The 24,747-nt window shown below is 39.3% G+C and overlaps 1 protein-coding gene across 9 annotated transcripts in view; it reads left to right on the top strand.

Annotated features, from left to right (window-relative positions):
- EBF1 (EBF transcription factor 1) overlaps nucleotides 1-24,747 on the top strand; it is a 283,091-nt gene that overhangs the window by 235,881 nt on the left and 22,463 nt on the right. For all 9 annotated transcript variants that reach the window (XM_055717825.1, XM_055717826.1, XM_055717827.1 and 6 more), the window contains exon 11: nucleotides 12,386-12,474. In XM_055717825.1, coding sequence (XP_055573800.1) covers nucleotides 12,386-12,474 — 89 coding nt within the window. The remainder of the gene's footprint in view (nucleotides 1-12,385; nucleotides 12,475-24,747) is intronic.

The following is a 24,747-nucleotide window of genomic DNA, read 5'->3' on the forward strand; positions in this document are numbered from 1 at the left end:
TTGGAACAAGCACAAATGCACGGTTATGAACCTGTTTGATCATTTCTGGTTATCGGTGGTAGCTTTATATCTTCTACTCTATTTTCTGCTCATCTTGTAGTCTTTAATCTGTTTATTCTACCTCTGCCTTGAATTAGGGAAATTATTATATTTCTGGCTTAGGAAAAATTAATCAAGTAACACTTGAAATATTTTTTTAAAATCAAACCAAAATAATTTGATTGGAGAAAATTTGAGTGGAGAAGTTTCAATTCCCTCAGAACAGCGTTAGCTGGGGGATGAGTGGGGTGCTACTGACCAGCAGAGATGTTTTGCTGCCTATCCTAAACTCAGCAGTGACTACCAAAGAACCAAAGGTTGGTTCACTCCAGCTGGATATGAAATTGTCGGAAATGTTTCATAACAGGATGGGGAGTTTCAGTCTGGTTCCTCACTGCCTCACCTTTTACAGTTTCTTTTTGAAGCATCAGCTTTATAAGCGAATGGTTGTACCTGGGATATTTTTATTTCCGTACTCATCTTCACTGGTTTACCAGGTGTATTCTAGATGGTAATTTGTGATGGTGGGGGAAAGGCAAGATGGGAAGAGTGTGATAACAGTTATTTTTACTTCCTCCTCTTAGGCCTGTGAGGCTCCAGATTCCAGATTGGTGATCTCTCTGTAGGTGTGTTTGGAGATTCCTTACCTCTTATTTGGGGGCAGAGCTGCAGTATTTGTTCTCTGTAACTGACTTGCAAGGTGATCTAGCGCTGACAATTTAGCAAAGGCCTGTTCGCCCCGAGGACTCATTTTGTCATGAGCAAGCCCTTGATGGTGCTTGCTCGTTGCTGCAGCACCTCCCCTCTGCTGAACCTCAGATCCCCCCGAAGCGCAGTGGTGGGAGGAGACCTGCCAGCAAAGCTGCTGTGCAAATGGGGCACTAATGGTTTGTGAATCTGAGGATGGTTAACTGATCTGTGCATTCAATTAAGATGAGTTTCTCAGTTAACAGGCACCCTGGGAAGAAATGAGTTACTTTCATTTCTGGGATTATGAGCACTTAATGAAGAAGGCATATCAGAATTCTGCCTGTGTTGCATGAGATAACCCTAAAATGCAGCACGGGTTTTCAACTTACTCGTCTAGCAAAAAAAAAAGTTTCCAGGTGAGAGGGAGAAATCAATACTTGTAGGAGTTCTCTTGCAGAGAGGCTCACAGGGCTGAATGTAAAGTGTCATTGCATGCAAAGTTGGATTTTACTTTGTAGTTTTCTTCAGGCCTATCACTTTGCTTGTGACTTTTCTATCTAAACCTATAATTTAAAATGTCATTTAAATAATATTTACCATATTCTTTCTGTAAGACTTACAATGTGAACAGAACATCAGAGAAAGATGGGTGTATCTCTAGAGGTGAAGACTTGGCCGATATATATATATGCAAAATATAAACTAAGCTCCAGCCTTTAGAGTTTCCAGCCAGTATCAGTATAGTTTCAGAAAATTTGCCAGAATATTTCTGCTTTACTGGTTAAAGGATGTTGCAAAAGGTGAATTTAATAAACGTGTTTATGCTGGACCTGAATGACTAATAAGCACATTCAGAAGAAGCAAGGAATACATAAATATTTCACACCAGTTTCGCACAGACACTGCTGACAACTTGGAAGGATGTTTGTGGGGATAATAGTTTGTTTTGGGGGACTTCCCTTTGTATTGCAGCTTCCTAAAGGGATATGTGGTATCCCTGTGTCTCCTTAGCTGCTGTAACTAAGCTGAGCCAGCAGCTGACCGTCTCTTAGTGACCAGCCACCTGGAGAAGCGTGGCCACTTTCTCCAAAAGGGTAGATTGGAGCAGGGGTTGGAGTTTCTTACCCCCATTTTCTCTTTGCAGAGATTGAGAGACTCTACATAATTGTAAGCAAAAGTGATGAATTTTCTCAGAGAGAAAAGAAAGGGCAGGGTGGCTGCTTTAACCTGCAGACATCACCCATTTGCAATATTTTTGCCACGTATGAGTGCTTACCTGAGTGAGCTTGCAGGGCATGACACACGCTCAGAGTGATGCGGTGGGGCTGAACCCGCTGCTGCCAGAGCAAACAGCCTGTCGAAGGAATCCCTCTGCTGAACGTGCCCTTCTCACCCACAGTCCAAGTTATTCATGAGGGGCTGGGCTGGCTTTGGGCCAGCGGCGCAGAAATACCTGTAAATGCGTGGGGAGGTCTGGGGACTGTTTGGGGCTCGTGAAAACCAGGGTCCCTCTCCTGAGAAAGGCTGCTGGGAGAGCAACTCCTTCTGTGCATGCATACACACGAGGTGTGGGAAGGAGGTGCTGGGAGGGGGCTGAGCTGGATAAATCAATCCCCCCTCCCTGGTGGTGGGTTGGCAGCTGAGTCTTTGCAGGAAAAAGGGTGTTAGTCCACTCAGGCCGAGGGCAAAAAATTAATTCAGGTTCCCTGTTTACTTGGTGAGATCTTTTCTTGGGTATATTCAATGCAGTAAAGAATAATTTGGAAGATTTCTTTGCTCCTTCTGATAGGAATAAGTGAAGATATTTTGCTTCCAGTACTGTATTGGTCAGGATCATTGCAGTCACTTCAGAGGGAGGCAAAAAATAAATTAGAGTTATTGTTATAAGCCTACTGTACCTTGGCCGTTGGTAGATGGGTCATGCCATATTATTCCTTGCTTGTTTACTGACCTCCTCAGCAACTCACCTTGGTTAATTAATTAGTTTCAGGTAAATTACTTTTGCATACAGATAATTTTCTTTTTACCACCACCCAGTACCCCATTTGATTAAATTCAATCAAGCACGTAGTCAATCACCTTCCGCCAAAAAGAGAAAAAAGAATAAAGTCATTGATATGCTTTTCTGTCATTTATAAATTACCTAGGAAAGCAACTGAGGAGGCATTTAGTGTGGTCCTGAGGTATGGCTAGTCGGTGCGTGCAAGGCAAAAGCAATACTGCATCTTCAAACAGGCTTGAATAACGTTTCTTTAACTATTGAGCCTAACTCTGAGATCTCCCCCGCTGTGAGCCATAAGTTGCTTGTAGGCTTGTTCTAGAGAGTAATAAGTATTGTTGTTTAGCAATTGTGTTGTTGAAATTCAGCTCCACTATGTCTGACAGTATTTATCTAAAATACTTTCCCTGGTGCGTGCTCAAGTTCCAGTAAACCGTGTCTTATTGTGCGACCTTTTCATTTTCCAGTGAAAAGGGATCAGCTCGTCAGATAAAAGCTACAAGCTGGAGTACAGGAAAAATGCGTGCTCAGAAAATCCGAGCATGATTGAAAACAAGATGTGTTAAATCAATGCAGTTTATCGCCTGCCTATTCCTGGCAATTGCTGTTCTAAGCTCATTCTGAGCACACACTAGATGATAAAAGTGTAGTGTCACAGTGCTCACTGGGGTGTGAGGGCAGGGAAACATGTTTATCAGACAGGCTGGTATGATTTTCTTTTTTTTTTTTTCCCTTGATAAGAGTTTTTGTTAAAATTTTTGCAAAAAAAAAAAACCAAACAAACCCTGAACAATTATAGAATCAGGTGATATAACTGCTGCTAAAATCAGCTAAAATTGAGAGAGCTCCCAAATTATACATTTCTATTTAGATGTTACAAACTAAGCAAACAACAAACCCAACTGTTTTAATTTTAAACAATTTGCTATATCATCAAGGATATAGCCAAAATGGTCCTTTTGCTTTCGAGTCAGTAGCCTTATCGCAATTTTGTGTAGACAAATCAAAGCTAATCTTTAGAAATAAAGATTTTTGAAAACTATTGTTTTCTCAAGGGATTTAAGCTTAGTTATGGAGAGGGATTAAAGACCTAAATTAAACCTCACAGGAGGTCAGTCCCTTCCAAGAACATCACACCTATAATGTTCATTACAGCTAGGCACAATTCATCTCATTTTTATGATTCAGCTCTACTTGTATTTCTCCGTGAATCTCATTTGCAGAGATTTGGGATGTGATAGCTGGTGTTTTTCCCATTTTCTCTCTTGAAGAGTCTTTTTGCTCTGACCATAGTGCACTTGCACATCACAAGTCTACAATTTTGAGAGACAGCCAGATTTAGGCTAAGATGCTTTCTGATAGGAATGGTTTTGGCATTTCAGATAGGACACTTGAGTTTTTCATTTATGCATCCCCTGATAATAATTATTTTTTTTTAAATAATCTGAAAAGAAGATGAGAAATAACAGGGTTAAAAGTGATAGAGGGATATGGTTTATTCAAAAGGAAAGATTTCTACATACTAACATGTTCCAACAATGGTTTTCAGTGCTGTCTACCCCAAGGAGTTTGTGAAGGGTGACAAAAAGAAAAAAAAACATCCTGTACGTTATACAAAATCATCTGTATGAAAATTTTAAAGGTGGCTACACCTACATTATAGAATTTGAGGATTCCATGCAAAGGAAAGATGTTGAAAATATGCTTAGTAAAAAATGAAAGAAAAGGTTACATGAGGTGACATTTTAGCATTTCCTACACTCTGTATGGTACATCTCTGCAGCAGTTTCTGAGCCAACAGTTTAAAAATAAATGCAACGTCTTTATTTTTTAAATGTTTTTAAGTAGACCTAAATATAGATCTTATAGCTAACCTTAGGCGCCCATTATTTTCAATCCTGACTTGTGTGCATTTTCATGCTTGTGTGTATGTGTACACATGTATTTATTTATTTAAATGAAAGAATAATCCATTGAGAGCTAGCCATTTTCAGTAAATTTTTTGCTACATGCTCATGTGCATTACCAGAATGTGTCTGAGAAACAGGAAGATATTCACATGTAAATGCTGTTCTTTCCCTTTTTATAATGACTGCCAAAGATGCATCAATTAACCTAGATGACTAGACGAAGTAACCAACATGCATTGATTTCCTTCTGACCCTCTGTATACATATCCCCAGTGAATTCTACCAGCCTGTTCTGAAATTGGTATTTTTAAATTCCAGTGCCTGAAACTGGACTCCGTTTCAGACTCCCTTAAGGCCAAATCTTCCCCATTAGACGAGAGGTCAGTGCAGTCAGAGGAAGAAGAAACTGCAAAGCTCACAAATTTTTGACTTTTTTTTTAAGCCAGATTGCAGGTTGCTCAGAGTGAACATTCAGGGTTCATGTATTTTGAGAAACCAACACATGGTTCTTGCTAGACAGATCTAGTAATCTCATTCTGTAACTTTCATATAAGAATTGGGCTCAAGACGTGCATTCTTTGGATCTTCGGCAGCCCCACTGGCTGCAGAGACTAGGCTAGGTGGGAAGGGAGTAACTCCTCTGGTTCTTAGTTGCTGGAGAAAAATTGTTATCAGGGAGAAAATATCACGCTATCATGTTTGTAATAACACTGATGAACACAGTGGAGCTGCCTCTAATGCTGGCCTATTGCGTTTTTAGTTCAAGTAAAGAGCAGTCACTAGGGAAACTCAAGAGATCTAGGTGTTAGATTTGTCCTTTGACTCAGCTCTGCATTTTTCTTACTGCTTGGTGCATGCACGTGGTGTCAGGGCATGACATGGCAATAAAATATAGGAATTACAGTTCCGGTATCTCTATCTCTTTCTAGATCTAATTTTCAAAAAATGACATCATATCACAGTTTGATTTTAAAAATGGAAATTCAATGCACGAGACTATGTTTTAGTGCGGGAGTACTGAGACCAGAATTGCAAGGCAATTCTGAGTTAGCTCTGCAAGGGCCTTTCGAGCTCAGACCTTTCTGTGCAGGCTCTCGCTGTCCCACCCGCTTCCATTTTCCATTGCTTGTGGGAATAAACACCCCAGGGAAAGTCAGTGGAAAGGAAACTTTATAAAAAGCAAGCCAAATTCACAACAACAACAACAACTAGCTCAAATGCTTGCATGTTTTCATTTAACGGTCTTTAATTAGCAAAGGAATAGTCTTTGCAGGGAGATTTGCAAAACAGACTTTTTTTCATTTGATGATGGGGTTTTGAAGTGGATTTTTTTTTTCTGTCTTTGTAGAGCAGGCATAAAGAAGCCACTGTGCATAAGAGTTGTTGGGTCGGGTTTGCTTACAACACGCCATGTCAAGATGTTGCTTTGTAACATCACCCATTGTCAGTATTGTGCACAGCAGGGCCTTAGCAAGGTGTTTTGGCACGTGGACTTTGATATTAATATGGTCTGCCCTGCTCTACCCCTATCTCCCAGCGTGAGGTTTTGTTTTGCTAGAGTCACAGAGGCTTCTAGCAGAAATCACCCAGGGTTTGGAGACAGGAGCCACAGGCTGTTAGCGAAGGCAAATACCCTGGATCGGCTCTGCTGCAGCATCTCGCCTCTACAGGAGGCAGGAGCTCCTGCTTTCCATCTTCTCATAGAGTCCGTGCTTGGTAAGGGTGGGGGGTGGGAAACCACAGCCTTTGGCATGACTACTCTCAGTTGTTGCCACTTGCACTCCGTACTGCTGTTTCTCAGCAGTGTGGAAATACAGAGAGAAGTACAGATTAAAAAGGAAGAGAACTGATTATAGAGGTGGGTTTCTGAGTTGATGGAGGAAGAGGCCAAATGTCCATGAGAAAAGAGGTCCTTAGCTATAAAATGCCTCTGAAGATGCTAAGATTGCAAGGCTTCTGTTGAAGAGTCTACTCTCCTCACTGCCTTTCGTATTATTTAAAATATTCATTCCCTGTGCCTTCAGATGTTCTGACCTGGTTTAATCTGGGCACAGAGAGACACGTTAAATGTGTTCCTGGCCTGGCCTTCATTGCTGTGACAGTGCTGCAGCATTTTTGCATGGATTAATTAATACTCTTTTATGGCTGTGAGGCGTTGAGATCGGTAACACTGTGTATCTTGGCCACAGAGTCAGCTTCTATTTACGTTGGCATGAAGTTTCTCTCATCAGAGAGGAAAACACTCAAAACATCTGCATTGTAGACTCCAAAGCCCCATCTCTTTGACATTGTAGTTCAGGACTTGTCACTAGGTGTCCTAGGTGTCTAATTGTGTGGTAGAACCAAATTAAAAAAAAAAATGTATGTGTGAACAGACCAAGGCAGAGTCTAAAGCATCTTCTGCCATTCCCCTGTTGTAGCCTCTACCTCCTGGACATAATCTGAAGCCTTTAAAGCTCGACGCTTCTGCAGGTCATTCTTACCTTCCTCAAACTCTCCCAACAATTCCTCTACCTTCTAAGAAAACCAGCACCACAGGAGCAAGCACCATGGGACAGTTAATTCCCATGTGCTTTTCATGTAAAACAATCAAGACCAGATTTTTCATCTGGCAGAGGGATGGTCAGACCTGTGGACCTGAGGCCAATTTGTTTGTAGCCTTCAGCCTTTTTTCATTTTTGTTATTTGAGCCCTTAGTGTCCCTTCCCTTTCCTTGCAGCTTTTTCCACTGGAAAAGCATATGGGAAGTTCATAGGTCTAAGTGATTCTTTCTCATTGGTTTTGGGTCAAACAGAATGAAAAAGAAACAAGGGCTGAAAAATAAAAGGAATAAATGAAACCATGAGTGCATGGGAAACAAATTAACTGGATATGTTTTACGTTCTGAAATATTTCCATAATGCTTCTATGTAGTGTGTGTTTATTTTTCTTTGAATAATAATGTTAAAATGTGTCTAATTCAATTACTCTCTGCATTCACTGAATGAGTTTTCCTTGGTGAAGAGTTCTCCTATGCTACCCCAAGCTACGAATTCCATATGATATTTGAACAGGTCCTTTTAATTGCTGATATTAAGTGTCGATCATTCTGCTGTAAGTTGGCAGCGTGGCCAGAGAAACAAATTCCTCTCTCAGATACATCAGACAGTCATTCAATTAACGACCAAAGCTTTATTGACACAGTAGGAATTCATTATGTGAAATATTAAAAAAAAGCCCTCCGCTGACTAGTTAAAAAAAAAAAAGAGAGAGAGACTTTTAAAAATGGTGGATTATCTACATGTAGTTATTAAAATTATTTGTGCAGGATTTGAAATTATAGTTATGGTGGAAACATTTTTCTCAGAGGCATAAGCAGCATTTCTGTTGAAAAATAAGTTGGACTTTGAAAAGATGAATATAATGTACACATCCTTATTTCCATAGACATTGTGCATTTTCTTGATTAAAAGCCTTAGATTTTATGAGCTATGGCTTTAGACTTGCTGCATAAAGAGCTTCATGGCTTATTCTGTTAGAGTCTAATTTGAAAGAAAGTTCTTCCTCAAGGGTTTAAGAAGTAATTCATAAAATGGTAAGAATAATAAATATTGTGCCTTAACTCATACACTAGGATAGATAGACAGATTTTGTACACCTGGGTGTAATTTTAGTTAATTCACACAAGAGACAGGCTGAAAGTTTATTGTTTGGAAGGAGAAAAATGGCTTAAATCTTGTATTTGCAAAAATGATTATATTAGCTTAAATGAAAATGCTACTCTATTAATGGCTTCAATAAGCTTTGCATTTGGAAAAGTATTTTAATAAAAAGTTACCTGAAGTTTACTGCAACTTAAAATATGTAAGTGAGGGAAAAGTACTTACTTTGATTTATATGTCTTTTGGAGGTGTAATTATTGGCTTTTTACTCACCTATGTAAAACAATGTACTTTTGTAAATGGATTTCTGGCCACTTTACTCTTTTTTTTTTTTTTTTTTTTTTTCTCCACATAAAAAGTAAGCACTGTCAATCAAAGAATTTTAAGGTTTATTTCCTCTTTAGAAATGATTGATAGCCTTTTAGATTTACAAGTTGACAAGTTAAAGGGTTCTATTGGTATAATTATGTACTAAATTCACAGTCTTTCAATTTAAATGTCCTTTTAAAATCACAAGATTATCATACCTGTATTTTGAAAAGTGGGCCAGTCAGTTTGGGTTGGTATACAAATTGCTTCCATTAGCCTTGGGACCTATTTGAATTTAGTACAGTTTTTTAAAGTTAGTAGTACTTTCAATAGTACTTTTAAAATTTAGGGTAATGGGAATGCATTTTAAGTACAGTATGTGTTAGCTTGTTTTTAATGTATGGATGTCAAGAACACAAATAGAGTTTGTATTTCTTATTGATTCTTTTTTTTTTTTTTTTTTTCCAATCATGGAAAAAAAAAAAAACCTTCTTTGAACTAGACAACTGGGAAAAGCGTTACTATGACTGGACTTCCAAGGCAGGGACAGGCTCACTTGTGCTGGGGACAGAGGCAAAACCTTCCCTGGAGCTGGGGTCTGGCCACGTACCTTAGGTGCCACTAACGAGGACCTGAGCACTGGCTCTTCTGCAGTGCTGGGAGATCAGGATATCACCTTTTCTTGGGAGTTTTGCCAGCTACTGACACCCAAACCAGTGTGGCCCTAATGCTGCAGGTGGGGTGAAATATTTAAACAGGGCTCTTATCTTTGAGATATGACTAATTACATTTGACTTGGATTATAAATGAACTCGGGAATGGAGGGCTGATGTTGTCCAGTCTGTGGTTAGACGTTCAGGCAGCTAAAGATTTCTTTTTTTCATTTTATTTAAGATTGGTGGTGTTGAACGGTTATAGACTAATGAGTGATATTTGACAACTACAGTTTAGGACCTGATCCTGCAAATTGCTGTGTGCAGCCTCTCCCCACCACTAAAGTAAAGCTGAAGCTATTTGAAGCAGAAAGTTTGCAGTATCTCTCCGAGGATGCTTGATGCCTTGTGAGATTGGACCATAAAATTAACATTTTTTTTGGTCATTTAGTTCAGAAAATACTCACAGGAAATACTCTGTGGATTTCAAATGTGTTGAATGTGTGGGAAGATATGAGAAAATGACAGCGATCTCTGGGGGGATTTCAGAACTGGCCTCCATTTATAATATTGCAGAATTTAGTAACTACTTTCCCAAAGGATGTAAAGGGAAAATGGCCATAAACTAGTCTGAATTAGAGAAGAAACACATTTGACAGAACCACACTAAAATCTTCTAGCATATTTGCAAAAGAAATGTAAATTAGAACTGTAGGGGTTTTTTTTTTTATCTTCTCAAATAACAGCTATTTTTGATAATAAATATAAATAGCAGTAAATTAATTTATTGCAAAAATTGAAGAAAGTCTACACTAAATGGGTCCATGATAAGAGGCTATGTAGGGAAACTCAAAGGTAATGAAACCAGGAATTTAGAAAGCCAGGTACTGTGATATTTTCTGCAAAACCACACAACAGAGTGGACATCGTGTGGCCAAGGTGTGAAAGGAAACATGTGGAGAAAAGGCCCAACCATCCAAAAAACAAAAAGGGCACAAGCAGGGCAAAAGCCTTATTCCCACCCCTTCCATACAATGACATGAACATAAATAAAATACCGAATTCAGATATTCTTGATAAAAGGAAATGCATGAAAAAACCAGAGGAGACTAGAGGAATGCCATGAACTCTGGGGCAATAGAAAATTTCTGACAATCGCCCAGAAAGTAAAATCCTGAAAGATTTCTAGTCTGATGTTACCATAATACTGTAATGGTAATTTCAGGACATACTCAGAAGATTCCTTTCTGATATTAGATGTTGAGATTCTGCTGGGCTGTGTGCCTCTCCTGCCAGTGGCCATCAGCCGCACACTGCTGTTTCACTGCTCTTGGGTAGGCTTGGATTCTTCTACACCACCTTCCTTCTGCCTCAATTTCCAGTAGCATTGCCGGGCCTGCTTACGGAGTTGGGATGTACTGAAAGTCCAGGTGGATATAAAAATCTGACACACTGGATGCCAATAGAACCATCTGCTGTGGAAATGTTGTTTGAAAATAACAATTTAAATTGAACAGTTTCTTTAAAAACTGGACTGTTTTGTGGGATTGTTTGTAGAACACCAATTAATTAAAAACAAACCAGGGATTAGATACTATTTTCATGATAATGACGTGGTCTGGCTAAAGACCTTGAACATTAGGAGTATGAAAAAACATTCTCTTCACTTAAACGGTGGAAGTGTGGACAAATTGCCACGTTGATCAGACTGATGGAGTTGTGCAACTTGCTGTGGGATAAGCATCATTGAGCCACATGAGAGTGCTGACACAAGTGAGACTGGGAGGTACAGTTCAATGCTAAATCTCTTTGCAAGAATCAGATGGCATCATTCTAGCCACGTAATAGAGTTCATAATAAAACCATCATAAAGGTGCAAGATATATTCATAATAATTTTGTAGGCAGACCTTGTGCAAGAAATAATTTTTGCTATTAATAAGCTAAGACAAAACAAGAAAAACTTTAAAGTGACCCAGTAATAATAATAATAAAAAAATATATTTCCTTCCCACTGAAAAAAAAAGCTGAAAATATAAAAATCCATATTGGAAATAAATATTTTTTCATTTAAATCAAAAAAATTGCAAACAAATTACTGTGGAAAATTTCATCATCTCTATTGGCATGGGAGAGTCAAGATGCGCTGTTGTTTAGAGATGCTTGAGAATGCTTGACTGTTGTTCCAGTTCACCAAAGCACTTAGGAAATTTTAAGCACATGTTGGAGTCTCACTAACATCTGAGTTTTAAAGTGATCGTATGACGAGAAATATAGCTAGGAGGTCATTCGGTGCAGTCCTCTGTAATTATAGGCAATCATATAAAAAACATAATATGCTCAAATTTGCTTTGCTGAAAGCAATGGGTTTAAGTATGTGCTTACAGATAAGCATGTGCTTAAAGGCTTGGCACAATCAGAGCTTCGATTAATGGAGACAGACCAGCATTTTCATGAAGATTAAAGTGTTCCACTTCCACCATTTCTCTCCTCCATTTTATTGAACAAGGACTGGGGAAAGATGAACTAAAAACATACTTTTTTTTTTCTTTCTTAAATTCATTAAATCTTTTGGATCAGTTTAGTGCTGATCAGAGCCCGAGCTGGGCTGCTGAAGTTGGTGACAATGAGTAAAAAATAAAGCCTCTGCCAAGACAAATGCCTGTAGCTCACAACAAAATTATATGTGATCATTGCACATGGAACGTATTAAATGCATAATAGAATCTGGAACAAGAGAGACTCCCTAATAGTTACTTCTTTTGTCTTCCAATCACAAAGGACCTTCCTCGTAATACGAAAGCAGGAAAAATCCAGCAGAAAACATAAGGTGCAAAGTATTTATAAAATTAATTTCACCATGGCTTTCAGAGGTAATAATTGCTTCCTCTTTAGAAGATGTATGCAGCCTCCCCGGTTTTTCCAGTTACCTTGACTTAGGAACTCAAGTGGGAAGGTTTGCGTTGCTGTTTGAACCAACCTCAAACAGTGTTTGAACCAAGACTTGGTAGTCAGTGCCAATTTCAGTAAAAGGGGATTTTGCTGGGATCCTTCCTTGGTCTTGCAATGTGTTGCCAATTGTTACAGTGCAGCGGCGCCTGCTTGCTCTGCGTATGTCACATCACGTTGTTTGTCGTTGTTTCAGCTCTGAACGAACCCACCATTGACTATGGTTTCCAAAGGTTACAGAAGGTTATCCCCCGGCACCCTGGTGACCCTGAACGCTTGCCAAAGGTCAGTACAAAGTTTGTTGTTTTCTTAAATGTGGTAAAGCTGATTGCTGCATGTTTTTGTTTGAAAGTGGAAGAGTCTGTAAATGTAACGGTCCCGGTTTGGTACCCAATGCGGATGAGCTGAGACAGAGGCATGACCAATAAAGCCCAATCAGCCGCTGTCACTGTAGGCTTATGAGACTTCTGTGACTTTCTGAGTCCCAGCTAACTCAAAGAGCTGTTGCCTTTCTTAAAAGCAAATCGTACTCTGTGTTCTGAAATACTTAACGAAGAACACATTTTCGGTTGGTATTTTGGAACCTGAACAGCTTATTCATAGAAGAATGACTCTTCTTGGTTTTGGTATCACAGTAGTACTTGCCAGTATAATTTTGAGAACTTCACCATTGATAAAATCAAGTTATTTGGATCTTCAGGGAACGTGTGTCTGCTGCTGTTGCACCATGTATTGGTTTAGGATATTAATTATTATATATGGCTTTATTTCAGGATTGCTGAAATAATTAGAGCAATGCATAATGAAGTGATTTGGTGTTTGTTCCCAGAAAAATTAGTGAGAGTTTTTTGTTGATTTCTGTCAAGTAAAAGATGATGAAGAAACAGAATAGTTCACATAGGCTTCTAGTACTGCTGTCTTGTACTGTGAAAATGCTGTCTGGGTCTGCACTCACATCTGTTCTTGCTACCTTGCCATACTGTACTTTCTCTGGTGAGAATTTGTGGTGAATTTTGTGATATACTGGAGAAAGAGGTGGGGCATTTGAAAAAGTGTTGTGATTTCCACAGGAACCCTGAGCAATAGCATGCATGAGCTGGAGTCGCTGTCTGTGCATTTAGGGCACGTACACCTTGCCTTTGTTTTTAGGGCAGCGAAGCTGGTGAAGGGTCTAGAGAACAAGTCTTATGAGGAACGTTAAGGTCATTTAGTCTGGAGAGGAGGAGACCTGGGGGGATTTTATTGCTCTCTACAGCTGCTGGGAAGGAGGCTGTAGGTAGGTGGGGATCAGTCTCTTCTAATTAACAAGCAACAGGACAGGAGGAAATGGCCTCAAGTTATGCCAGGGGAGGTTTAGATTGGATATTGGGGGAAAAAAAAAAAAAAAATCACTGAAAGGGTGGTGAAACATTGGAACAGGCTGCCCAGGGAGGTGGTGGAACCACCATTCCTGGAGGTGCTTAAAAACCACATAGATGTGGTGCTTAGGGACATGGTTTAGTGATGGACTTGATAGTCCAGGGTTATCGGTTGGACTTGATGATCTCAAAGGTCTTTTCCAACATAAATTATTCTATGTGACCAACTTCCACCATGTGTTTTATCTACTATAGCATCATGGCTGTTACTAAGTGAGCTGGAGAATCAAATAGGCCAAGTGTGTGTTATTTGAAGACCACTGCCTTTGACTGATGGAAAGGAAGATAGGAATTTTCAGACCTGAGACGCAGAACAAATTGGGTTTGATGCCTTAGGCCAGATCCCTCGAATGATGCACATCCAGTATAGCCTTTGTGGTGGGGTAAATCTTGTGACCTTTCTTCTGTAGCTTCCTTGGCCATCAATAGACTTTCATCAGGGATTGTTGTGGGCTTTGATTAGTTAAATTTCTAGTGTCTTAAAGGTGAGAAGATTTCATGAACACCGTAACTTCCTTTGTTTTATATCTTGACAAATAAAATTCAGTATGTGATATTTTTACAGGCTTGTTAAGCCTTTTATCTTTGCCTAGGAAGGCTGTAGACTGTGGTTTTAGGGTCAATGATGTGTTGTCCTTCCCTCTTACCACCAGTGAAACATGCTGTCCTGGAGAGTTACATTTTACATTGGCTCTGTTCACTATCTACAAGCTGTCCCTTTCTTTGACTTTTGGATAGATTTGCAGCAGGACACAGCTTTCATAGGTTGTCAAATTTCCCTCCAGAGATGCAACCCTTTCCAAAGAAAGAGAGCATCCTTATGTAGGGGCTCTTTCATCTGCATCGTGCCTCTGCTACCAAATGTGCAGATATTTTTTGGGGGGATAAAACCTGTTTCTCAGAAAATAGAGGCCAGCCTTCACTATGCATTAGGCATTCGCAAAGCCCAAAAGAAACACTGCAAAACTTCCCTGAACCCAAAGTTTCAGCTGATTAGTAGATGGCTGTGCTTGCCTCCAAATCAAGAGATTGAAGTAAAGTAAGACTGAGCAATTCCAAATTGGGTTGCGCAGCTGGGGGCTATAGTACATCACCAGCTTCTGGAGGTATTGGGGTGCCGTTCTGACACCTGTGGCACTGAGGGGGACCCCAGCGATGCTCTTTTGTGCTGATATGGGAATGCAGCCATCAGGCTGAGCACCTTCCTCTTTCCCATTTAGACTGAGGCTGTTACCACACTGATAACCACACACTCCTGCTATCTAGTGTCACGGGACACAAAAACAGCAGAAGGCTCCATCTAGCTCCATGTCCTGATTCCAACATTTAGCAGGTATTTATGGATAGAGTATGACAGTGAGGGTTAGTACCAAGTCATCTGTCCCCTCATATACCCTCTTTGCTTAATGTGTTTATTCTGAGTATCTTTTCAAGTTGTTTTTTTAAATCTTTAAATCAAGGGAAATTGTGGTTATATATGCAGAGGTATGATTTGATGGCCTAAAAAAAAAAAAGTTACAGTTTAAGGAAAGAACAAACTCAGGGAAGAAGCTGGTATCACTGTGCAAGGTTAGAGGGAAACAGGATGAAGAGGATCTTTTTTTTTTTTTTTAACTTTTTGTCTTTGGGTAATTCCTTCTGTGCAAGCTTGAAGGTTGGACCTCAAGTTCAGGACTCATTAATATGCCACGCACAGAGGCTGAATGCAGCAGGGGTTGGCACATGTCGACTTCTGTATTTGAGGCACTGATGGTTCAATTCCCAGCATCGCTTGCTGGCTCCAGGATCATAATCAAGGACGCAGTGAGTCTCTGTGCTGGGTGAGCAGCGCTCTTCCCCATGTCATTAAACCAGGAAGGGCTTTGGCAGTATTCCACTATAGACAATTCTCAGTGGCTACTTAGAAGAGAGTTGGAAACCATATGGCTTCCACAGTGGAACCACGGGCAGAGAGGGCAAATGTAGCAGAGACAGAGAGACAGCAGAGAGAAGGGCAGTGGTTAAAGCTTTCAGTATCCTTGCCTCCATTTCCCCCATTGTCCTGCCAGTTCATCGTAACTTTCTGTTCATTAAAAAGCTTGTATTATGCATTAAATAAATAAAACAAAACACATTTCTGTGAATGCTGCTAGGGTTTGTGGCCGTTATTCCATTGAAACCTACTGACGAATTAGAGATCTTTCAAGAAGCAGCAATGGTTATAAATTTTGTGTTCATAAGGGCATGCAGTCCTTCCCATGGACCAAGAACATTCTGCTGTGTGACTTATCCCTGTAGTCAAGGTGAATTGCTGAGACCATCAGGTGAGTTAGCACATGCTTTACGCCCATGAGCTGAGAAGGTAACAGCCATATCTGTGTCAACAGGCATTTCTAAAACCATTGAGGCTATTTGAGAAGTTTAATCTCCACTAGTTTAGAATGACTGGTTTCAGAAGTGTTCATTGCTCACGCTTGGGATGAATTTTTTTGAAATGTTCCAGCTATCTGCTGGAAGTAGGCAAAGAAAAAAAGTGAGATTTTGATTATTTTTTTTCTGTCTCCCAGTGCTTCAGTAGCCAAATTCCAGCAGAGAATGTTCTCCCACAGTGGGGAGAACAGGAGCACCTGGGAACTAGGGTCTTTGGACTGCTAGACCAACAGTTGATGTGTTTAAAGTAAAAATGCAATATATAGTTTCTGGAGAAAAAAGAGTGGGAGCTGATGTTGGCAGCTGGGCTATGGAGCTAGCTATGGGCCAGAGTTGTGTTCCCTTCTTGTACAGAGCAGGTCAGGGAAAGCAGCCAGTGTCGGGCTGTGACTAGCAGATGTGCATGTCTGTACATACACACACACGCAGAAACACATGCACCACGATGAGAGACAGGCAGTACAGAGGTGGTGGGATTAGCACCCAAAGCTTGGAGTGAGATCAAGTACCAGGAGTGTGCTGGGCAGTATAGTCTTTCCTTTCTAATACAGACAGGAGGCAGATCAGAGGAAACAAGAGATCTCTGGGGAGAAGTGAAAAGAAATACCATGATGCTAATGTTAAGAAATCATACTGTTGTCCTGTAGAAGCAGTCTGTAGAAAGCCTGCCTGTGGAGCTGGGGAATAAGCCTGCACATGTGTGTGCAATTTCCCCGTCTCATGTGTTTGTATATGTGCACACAAATATACATGTGTTGCTGGTTTTTGCATACATAACTGCAGTGGAAATCACTAAAGAGTTCAGATCACAACAACATGTTGAGTCTACTGAGGTTCATTCATGTAACTGCCCTACAATCCTTAAAATAAATCCCTGGCAGATACATTGTGATTCTGCAATTTTGTTAAAACTCCACAGCTATAGCTGTAAAACAGTTTCAACTGTGAGCTAGATTTGAAACACATCCATCCTAAATGATTTAATAACAACGATTCCTCTTTATATGCAATTTCCTAGAATTTGTTTGCCATTTCCACCACTCTTACAACTCATCACTTGTATTTAAATTAAGCGCAAGATTGTTCACTCTGTTGAGAAGCAAGTCATTGCATCAGCCCCCTCCATGATCTGATGTCCTCTTCCTCCCAGTCTGTTGCTTAAATGCTCTGTCTAGGACACCCCTTATCCTGAAAGGGACCTTTACTTTTGGTTTCTCTTCACGCAGATGAAGGTGGAGCATGTCTCTGTCTCTCACATGCCTCCCTGCTGAGCAGACAGCACACATAACCAGGTTCCACCTTCCCTTTAGCTCCTTTCTCTGGTCACTCGTTAGATACACAACACACACAACACGCCAGACATATCCCCACCTTCGCGTTTAAGACACTCATAGAGGACAGGTGGTTATTGGGAACCAGTGGCTGGCAAAAACAGTTGTCTTTTTCCATAGTGAAATCCCACAGATCTGCCCTTTATCCATCATGACAGGGATATTGTTTATATTGCAAATGAAGGTTGTCACTAAATGTGGGTGGGTTGGCCCAGGCTTGCTAGCAGAGTTTTGAAGAGCAATGAAGTCAGGGCAACTCAGGTTTGCTGCTTCAGACACAGCCGATGGAAATTCCAGAATGGATCTCCATCTGCTAACTCAAGATACTGCATTTTAACTGAAGTTAGTAACTTTCAGCTATGAAAACACATATTTTGGGGTTTTTTTTCCCACCCAGTGCAACAAGAGGGCTGTTAGAAGACTTCTGTACTAAGTATATTCTATACTAAGACTATAGAAGACTTCTATACCTAGTATATTCTATACTAAGACTATGAGCAGGAAGGGAGAGCATGTGGAGAGGAGCTGCTGGACTTCATCTGTATAGCAAGGAGGGCATGAGATATGCTTGGTGGTTTTTACACTGTACTGTAAAATTCATAAGAATGTGAGACCAGAGTTCAGGTTGGTATTGAACCCTTAACAGTTGGGTTTTTTTCATTTCCTACCAATTTGGGCATTTAGTTGGTTGAGGGACTTGTTTAGGTTTTTTGGCAGTTTGGTTTTGAATTTATCCTACTGAAAACGTTCAGGGAGAGAGATTCAAAACTATTGAAAGGAAGATGACCAAGATGCCTGAAGCGGCTATGAAAGTATCACCTTTATGGTGTGGTGCAGGTCAGAGGTATGTCTGGGAATATGCAAAGATTCTGAAATGAGAGCGAGCTGAGAGACCGAGCCACGCTGCTCGCTGAAGGGCAGAGCCACATACAAATGGCTGGCAAGGAGCCCTTTCCTTTCTGAAGGTCAACGGCGTGCATACACATTTCAGTGAATTTTCTTTATAAGTGGGTCAGCATTTACTCAGCAAATGATTAGAGCAGATGGTGTAATTTAGAATCTATGACAAAACTTTCAATAGATCAGGGCTAACATGATGACAAGGAGCTCTGTGCCATTCTTTGTTCCTGATTTCTGCTTTGCCTTGGGGTAAAAATCATGCCTGGGATTGGATTTTCTAGTCTGCACATTCCGTCTGAGCAACTTGAACCACTTGTTTGAACATCCTGTAAGAGGGATCCCCACGTTTCTCTCTTCCTGTATCCTTATTGTTATTGTTTTTAAATACAACAATTAACTGAGGGTTCCAGGAAGGTACCAAGCAGGTAAACATGGTCCTTTGGAGGAGCAGAGCTTCTGAAGGAAAAAGCCACAGTTTGAAGAAAGTAACAAAGGCTGCATTTGTGTATTTTGCTCCACGGAGCTGAAAATATCTAGTAAATTGATCCCGTGGGAGTAATAAATACACATTACTTTATCTTGTACTTCATGTCCTATACCCCTGAGCCTTGATAGAACAACACCACTTAATAGACTTAAAAAAAGAGTAATTACAGTCATTGGTTGTGTGATATTTCAGCCCTTCCAGCCCTGCCTGACCTTCTAATTTAGCTCACCGTGTCTAACTAATGCATTTATATTCATCTTTTATGAAGCATGTGTAGTACAAAATTGACTTTGCAGCCTTTAGCAAGCTGTCTTACCAGGTTTAGGATCTGGTTAGTACAGCTTACTGTATAGCATATGTACATTTACAGCAGAATCTTGCATGCATATGGTTCTGATCACCTATTACTTTTTATCCTTTTGGAAATAAAATAAAAAATATTTATTCCATTTCATCATCCCCTCCCCTTTTTAAAGCTTTTATTCATTGCGGCATTATTTACAGCTAAACATGCAGGCAGAAAGATGCAAGCATTTTTAAAATGATTACCACTAATGTTTCTACTTGTCAGAAGTGCTTAAATTTTCCTGCACTTCATCTAAAAACTTAGCACTTTTACCTTTTAAGAATTACAAATTTCTAAGATCTTACCAAGCTGATTTACAAACATAGCTGACAGTTTATGATGAATGATGTTGCAAAACGTACAAGATGTTTCTCTGTCATTTCTGTGCATGTATATATTAAGAAGAAGATTAAGGAGAGAGAGAACCCCCCTCTGAAAGAAACCCTTGAGTTAGAGAACACACGCACAAATTTCTCTCCTGCGTTTCCTCATAACTTCCTGCTCACTTCACTCATCCAGCAGAGCACAATTGTTCTCTGTGCATTTTCTCCCACCATATGGTATCCTCATTACCATACACTAAGGGTCCATATGGGGAACTTGTGAAGTGAACTGTATTCATTTTAACTGCCAGATGAGCAGCCTTTTGCTTTGCAAGCTTAGCTTAAGTCATCTGCTGTCTTTATGTTGTTATGGCAACACGGCACCAATAAAAAATTCTAATCTACTGTAAGTGTCTGGGATCACAGTATTTTAAATGCTTGCCGTAACTGTCCTCAGTGAAGATGCTTGTTCTTTCGGTGGGACAAAGGGTTATTGTCAGCTCCAGCAGGTGGCAGTAAAGAAATTGTTTCTTTTTTTTTTATCTTTATTTTTTTTAAAAAAAAAATTATTATTTTCCTTTTTCCCTATCTTCCCTCGCCTCCAAAAGTCATAGCTTTACACAACATGGTCAGTCCTCTACATTTTCTGGGAGTTCTGATGCTGAGGGTGGAAATGCAGGTGATGCTTTTAAGTTGCAACTCAAATGCTAAAGGTAGTAATGTGTGAAACTATGGTGGCAGCTCATGCACTTTATTGACAGAGATCCAGGCTCAAGTCCCACTTCCCCAGGATTCAGAACCCTCCGTAGCTACACAGCTAGTTTGGTTTTGAGGCTAGGTTTTAGCTACATTTCCAAACTCCTGAATCAAACACAAAGCTAATTAAGAATATCTTATCGTAATGGAAGTAGGCAGCAGCATCCTTAAATATAAATCATTTTCACCTCTGCAGGCCACATGATACGTTGCATCTCTGTCTCTCTGTCTGTATTGAAAGTGAGTGTTTGTAGTCTCAGTTCATCAGTTCACATTAGCCTCATGCTGAATATTTAAACACAGAACAATTTGAACACACCATGAAGAGAGACAGTGACTGCACTTTCACTTGGAACAGCAAGAGCTCATCTAATAATAATTTAGTAAATCAGCCATTTAGTGGCTCAGTTGTACACTGTATTGTGCCAAATAATATTCAGTTCAACTGTATGCTGGTGAAATTGAAATCCAGACTCCAGTCACATGGCACTTTTTTGCTCAATGGAGAGATGAAATGGAAAATCACCCTCCCAACAGACTGTTTGAATGTAGTGATTTATCAAAAATATAGCAGACTGACAGTATAAACAGCATTTGGTTGTATGTGGTACAATCTATTCTAATTAGGCTTTTATTATTGTGGTTTCTTCTGCACCGATTATTTGATATTTCAGGATTTGCATTTGCATCTTCAGTTTGGTTTATGTATGGGCAGAGAGCAGATAGGCGTAGTTACTGCGGAGCTACAGCCCTTGAAGGCCCAGTCCTGTGGGAAGTGTGGTGAGACCTTTCTGGCCGTATTTTGAGCCCTGGCTTGCAGGGAACACCATTCCCTTAGGAGCAATGGGGAAACGCAGCTGCTGCTTTTCCTTCTCGTGAAGCGCCATGTATGTTACTTCATATCGTGAAAGCAGTATCAGATCAATTTCTTTTCCCTGTTCAAGGCTATCAGGATTTGTAGGGAGTGGTAAGGTCTTCTATTAGACTAACTGATATAACTGGAAAAAAGCAGAGAAGCTTTTGGACACCCGAGCCTTGCCTCCTGCATGCTGACTGCACCTTTTCTTGCCTGTTATCAGTGGGTCCAATAAAAGATATTACCTCACCCTACAAAACTTGCCTTGGTTGTAACCGTAGACCATTGTGACTTAAGCCAAACAGCTACACTTTAAGGCCTGTCTCTGATGAAGATGGGGGAGAGAGAATATTTTCCTAGAAAGTATGTTGTGAAGTTTAATTTGTTCCCATTAAAGTGGTGCTTTGAGATCTTTGAATGCAGGGCATTGCAAAAGTGTGAAGTAATGTCTATAATCTCACCTACGGTTTCCATTTCTAGCCCAGTTTTAGGTGTTATGCAGGGGTTTACGTGGTGATGTAAAATATGATTGCTGTGTATTTCGCACAACACAGTCCAATTGAGTAGCAGAAAAAGCATCCTCCTAACCATCATGATGCCATTTAGCAGAGAGTGCTGGAAGCAATAGGATGCCTGTTGTCGTAATTCTTCTAAGAAATACAGAGCTTCACAATCTATACTCAACTGCTGACACTAGAAAACTCAAACATTTTGGTAAAATGAATCAAGCAGTAATGTTTCTTTTATGAGATCTCCTCACAGGAAAGGAAGGTTTGGCACCATTTGGAGATCAGGCTCAGTGATCCATCATAGCAAAGTCAGCTGTCCTGGCGCGTCTCATAGGTCACTCGATCGAACCAGTGGCTCTTACAACTGTATTATTGCTTATGGAACAGTAATTGAGGCACCATGGTTAAAAATTACCTGGTCTAATAGGCAGTGAACAATTTGCACTCAATACAATTATAAGCCAAATCATTCATTTCATAACACTTGGACTAATTTATTTGTTGACCTTTTAATATCCATAGCTCTTCAGTAGTATTAACTGCAACTCTGACAAAATCTCTTGTTCATTTTACTTTCATTGATTTTTTTTTTCCATTGAGGCAATAACAGTTGTTTGAGTACAACCTTTTCTTTCTGTTGTAAAAGTCAATCATGTAACTTATGTTGATATAACTCAACTGGACTTAAATGTCCTCTAAGTACAATAGCATGCAATCTTATGCTACTTGTATAAACACGGATATGCATTTTGGATTTATTTTAAAGAATCTCTTGGAATATATTTGTGGCTATAGATGACAAATGATATGCTTGCTGAGTGGAGAATGAAAACAAAACACAGAAGCATTTTTTTAAAGCAGTGCCACATATGTGTAACACATATTTTGTTCATATATTATGGGAGATCTAAGAGACAGAAATTTTGGAATTTGACTCTGTTAAATTTTGTTCTTTAGAATGACCTAAGCGTCTTTAGTAATAATGCTATATTTATAATTTCATCTGGACATAGCATCTTGTCTGGAACTCCTAACATTTTACAGAATAGAGGTGGTTAATTTTTCCAGAGATGATCTTCTGACAAGTGAAATGTGTGTAAAAGTATTTTTTAATCAATAGGAAATAATACTAATATTTTAATAATATGAATTGCCTTTTTTTTTCAGCTTTAAACTAGTGAGAGCTAAGAGTTTTTTGATAATCAAAAAAGTTACTGAAATATTGATACATTTTGAAAAATCAGTGGCGAGTTTTGAAGCACTTCCATAAAATCTGTTGGCGAGTGACAGTGGTGATCTCTTCACTCACCACTGGAAGAGGAGCCCTGGATTGTGTAAAGTGGTGCCCCTGCTTTTACACTGTGAAGGTGTACACAGAAGGGTAGTGTTATCTCGGTGAAATGTTGGATAAATTTAGTTTATTAATTACATGGTTATTCAACATCTACACCTGCTTTGGATAACTTCAGCTGAATTTTTAAGGCTGTAAATTAAAAATAATAATATCAGGAATAAAATATCTTGTGTTTCTGATAAAGTTGAAAATATTTTAGAATATATTCTAGGAGGCATTTCATTGGAGTAGTCTTTCTGAGCCAAAGCCTCTTTGTACAATAAAATACTGTAAGTCCTTTGAACACATAGTTATAAAATACAGTTGTTACACATTTGGCATTTTATGCTTCCCTAGAAATTACCACTTGGTATCTACATCTAATCTATGGTCTGTCTTTTCATTTCAATTGGGTCTGAAGTGGTCCTTCGTTGTAATGAGAATGCCCCTTTCAAGAGACTTCTTTTAATTATACCGATGATAAAATGTAAGTGAAAGTAGTCATTTGTAGGGGTTATGACTGAGCAGTGTTTTAACTGTAATACTAAAACCTACCAACGTTATTCCAGTCTCTATTTCAACGTTTTTATGCACTCACTCTCCGCAGCACGGAGTGGAATATCAGTGTAGGTCAGAATTTTAATGTGTCTTATTTTTCAGTTTTCCTCCTGCTATTAAAAGTAACATGAACTCTCAATTTCTAACTACTAACGTTTCCTACCTTAAGCGTACAATCCAGAAAAGTGTGAGTTTCACAAATCTTACTGATATGCTGGAGGTTTTTTTGTTTGTTTTGGTTTGTTGAGGTTTTTTCCCCTTCATTAGAAGAAAATGTGGATGGGTCTTTAATTGCATATAGGTGAACACTTGGTTTTTACAGAACATAGCTAGGTTGGCGTATTTAGATATTTATATCGATAAATGCATTAATAAAAACCAACTCTGAAAATTAAATGGACAAACCACGTATGTACAATTTACATTTTAATTGCTAGATGGCTCTGCTGATTTAACTCAGCAAACATTCTTGCTTTGTAATACCAAACATAGTTATATATCTCTATAGATTTAAATGAAGCCAAGTGAATTATGCCACCCAATAACTTCTAGATTTGACCTAATGGGAAAACAATTTAAAAGTGATACAAATTGACCTGTGTTTAGAAAGTCTTTGTGTATATAAATTATAAAAAATAGGTATCAGCCTGTCTATTTGCCAAGTAAAATGTTTTTCACTCATACAGATACATTGTGCCACACACGAAATCACAAGCCACATTTAGTCTTTTTTTAATCCCCAGCATTCCAGGGTTTTTTTCTAATGGGCACAATAATATGATCTATAAAATAGAGCTTCTAAACCAGCCTGTGCAGTATCTTTGAATGACAGTCTCAGAATTTAGTGTCTCTGCTCATTTTTCCAAATTCTTTTTAAGTTTACTTAAGTCCAGACCCTTCAAATAATTCAAAACATTCTTCTCCTTCCATAAGGGGACTTTGACAATTTTCCAAAAATATATGGGTATAAAATGGTCATGACAAGACTTTGAGTAATAACTCTTTTATTTTCTTCTTTTCTCTTGCAACTCTCATCTGCAGCTGTTTTCAAAAATAGGAATGTTAATACTATGAAGAGCAGAGGAAGAATTATCAGAAAATCTTACATGTGCAAAACAAAACAAAACAAAAAACCACCAAAAACCCCAAACCTAAAAAGCTCATTAATCTCAATAATGAACATCTGCTTCACAGTATTGTAGATCCTGGTACAAATAGTTTGGGGTAAATTTTCAAAAAGAAATATCTGAGGTTCCTATCTGTGATTGCTTTCTACACGTGTCTGAGTATTTTGCCCGGGGACTGAAGGTATCTGTGGCACATGAGGAAACT

This window comes from Falco cherrug, chromosome 8 (assembly GCF_023634085.1).
Source record: "Falco cherrug isolate bFalChe1 chromosome 8, bFalChe1.pri, whole genome shotgun sequence".
NCBI classification, from domain to species: domain Eukaryota; kingdom Metazoa; phylum Chordata; class Aves; order Falconiformes; family Falconidae; genus Falco; species Falco cherrug.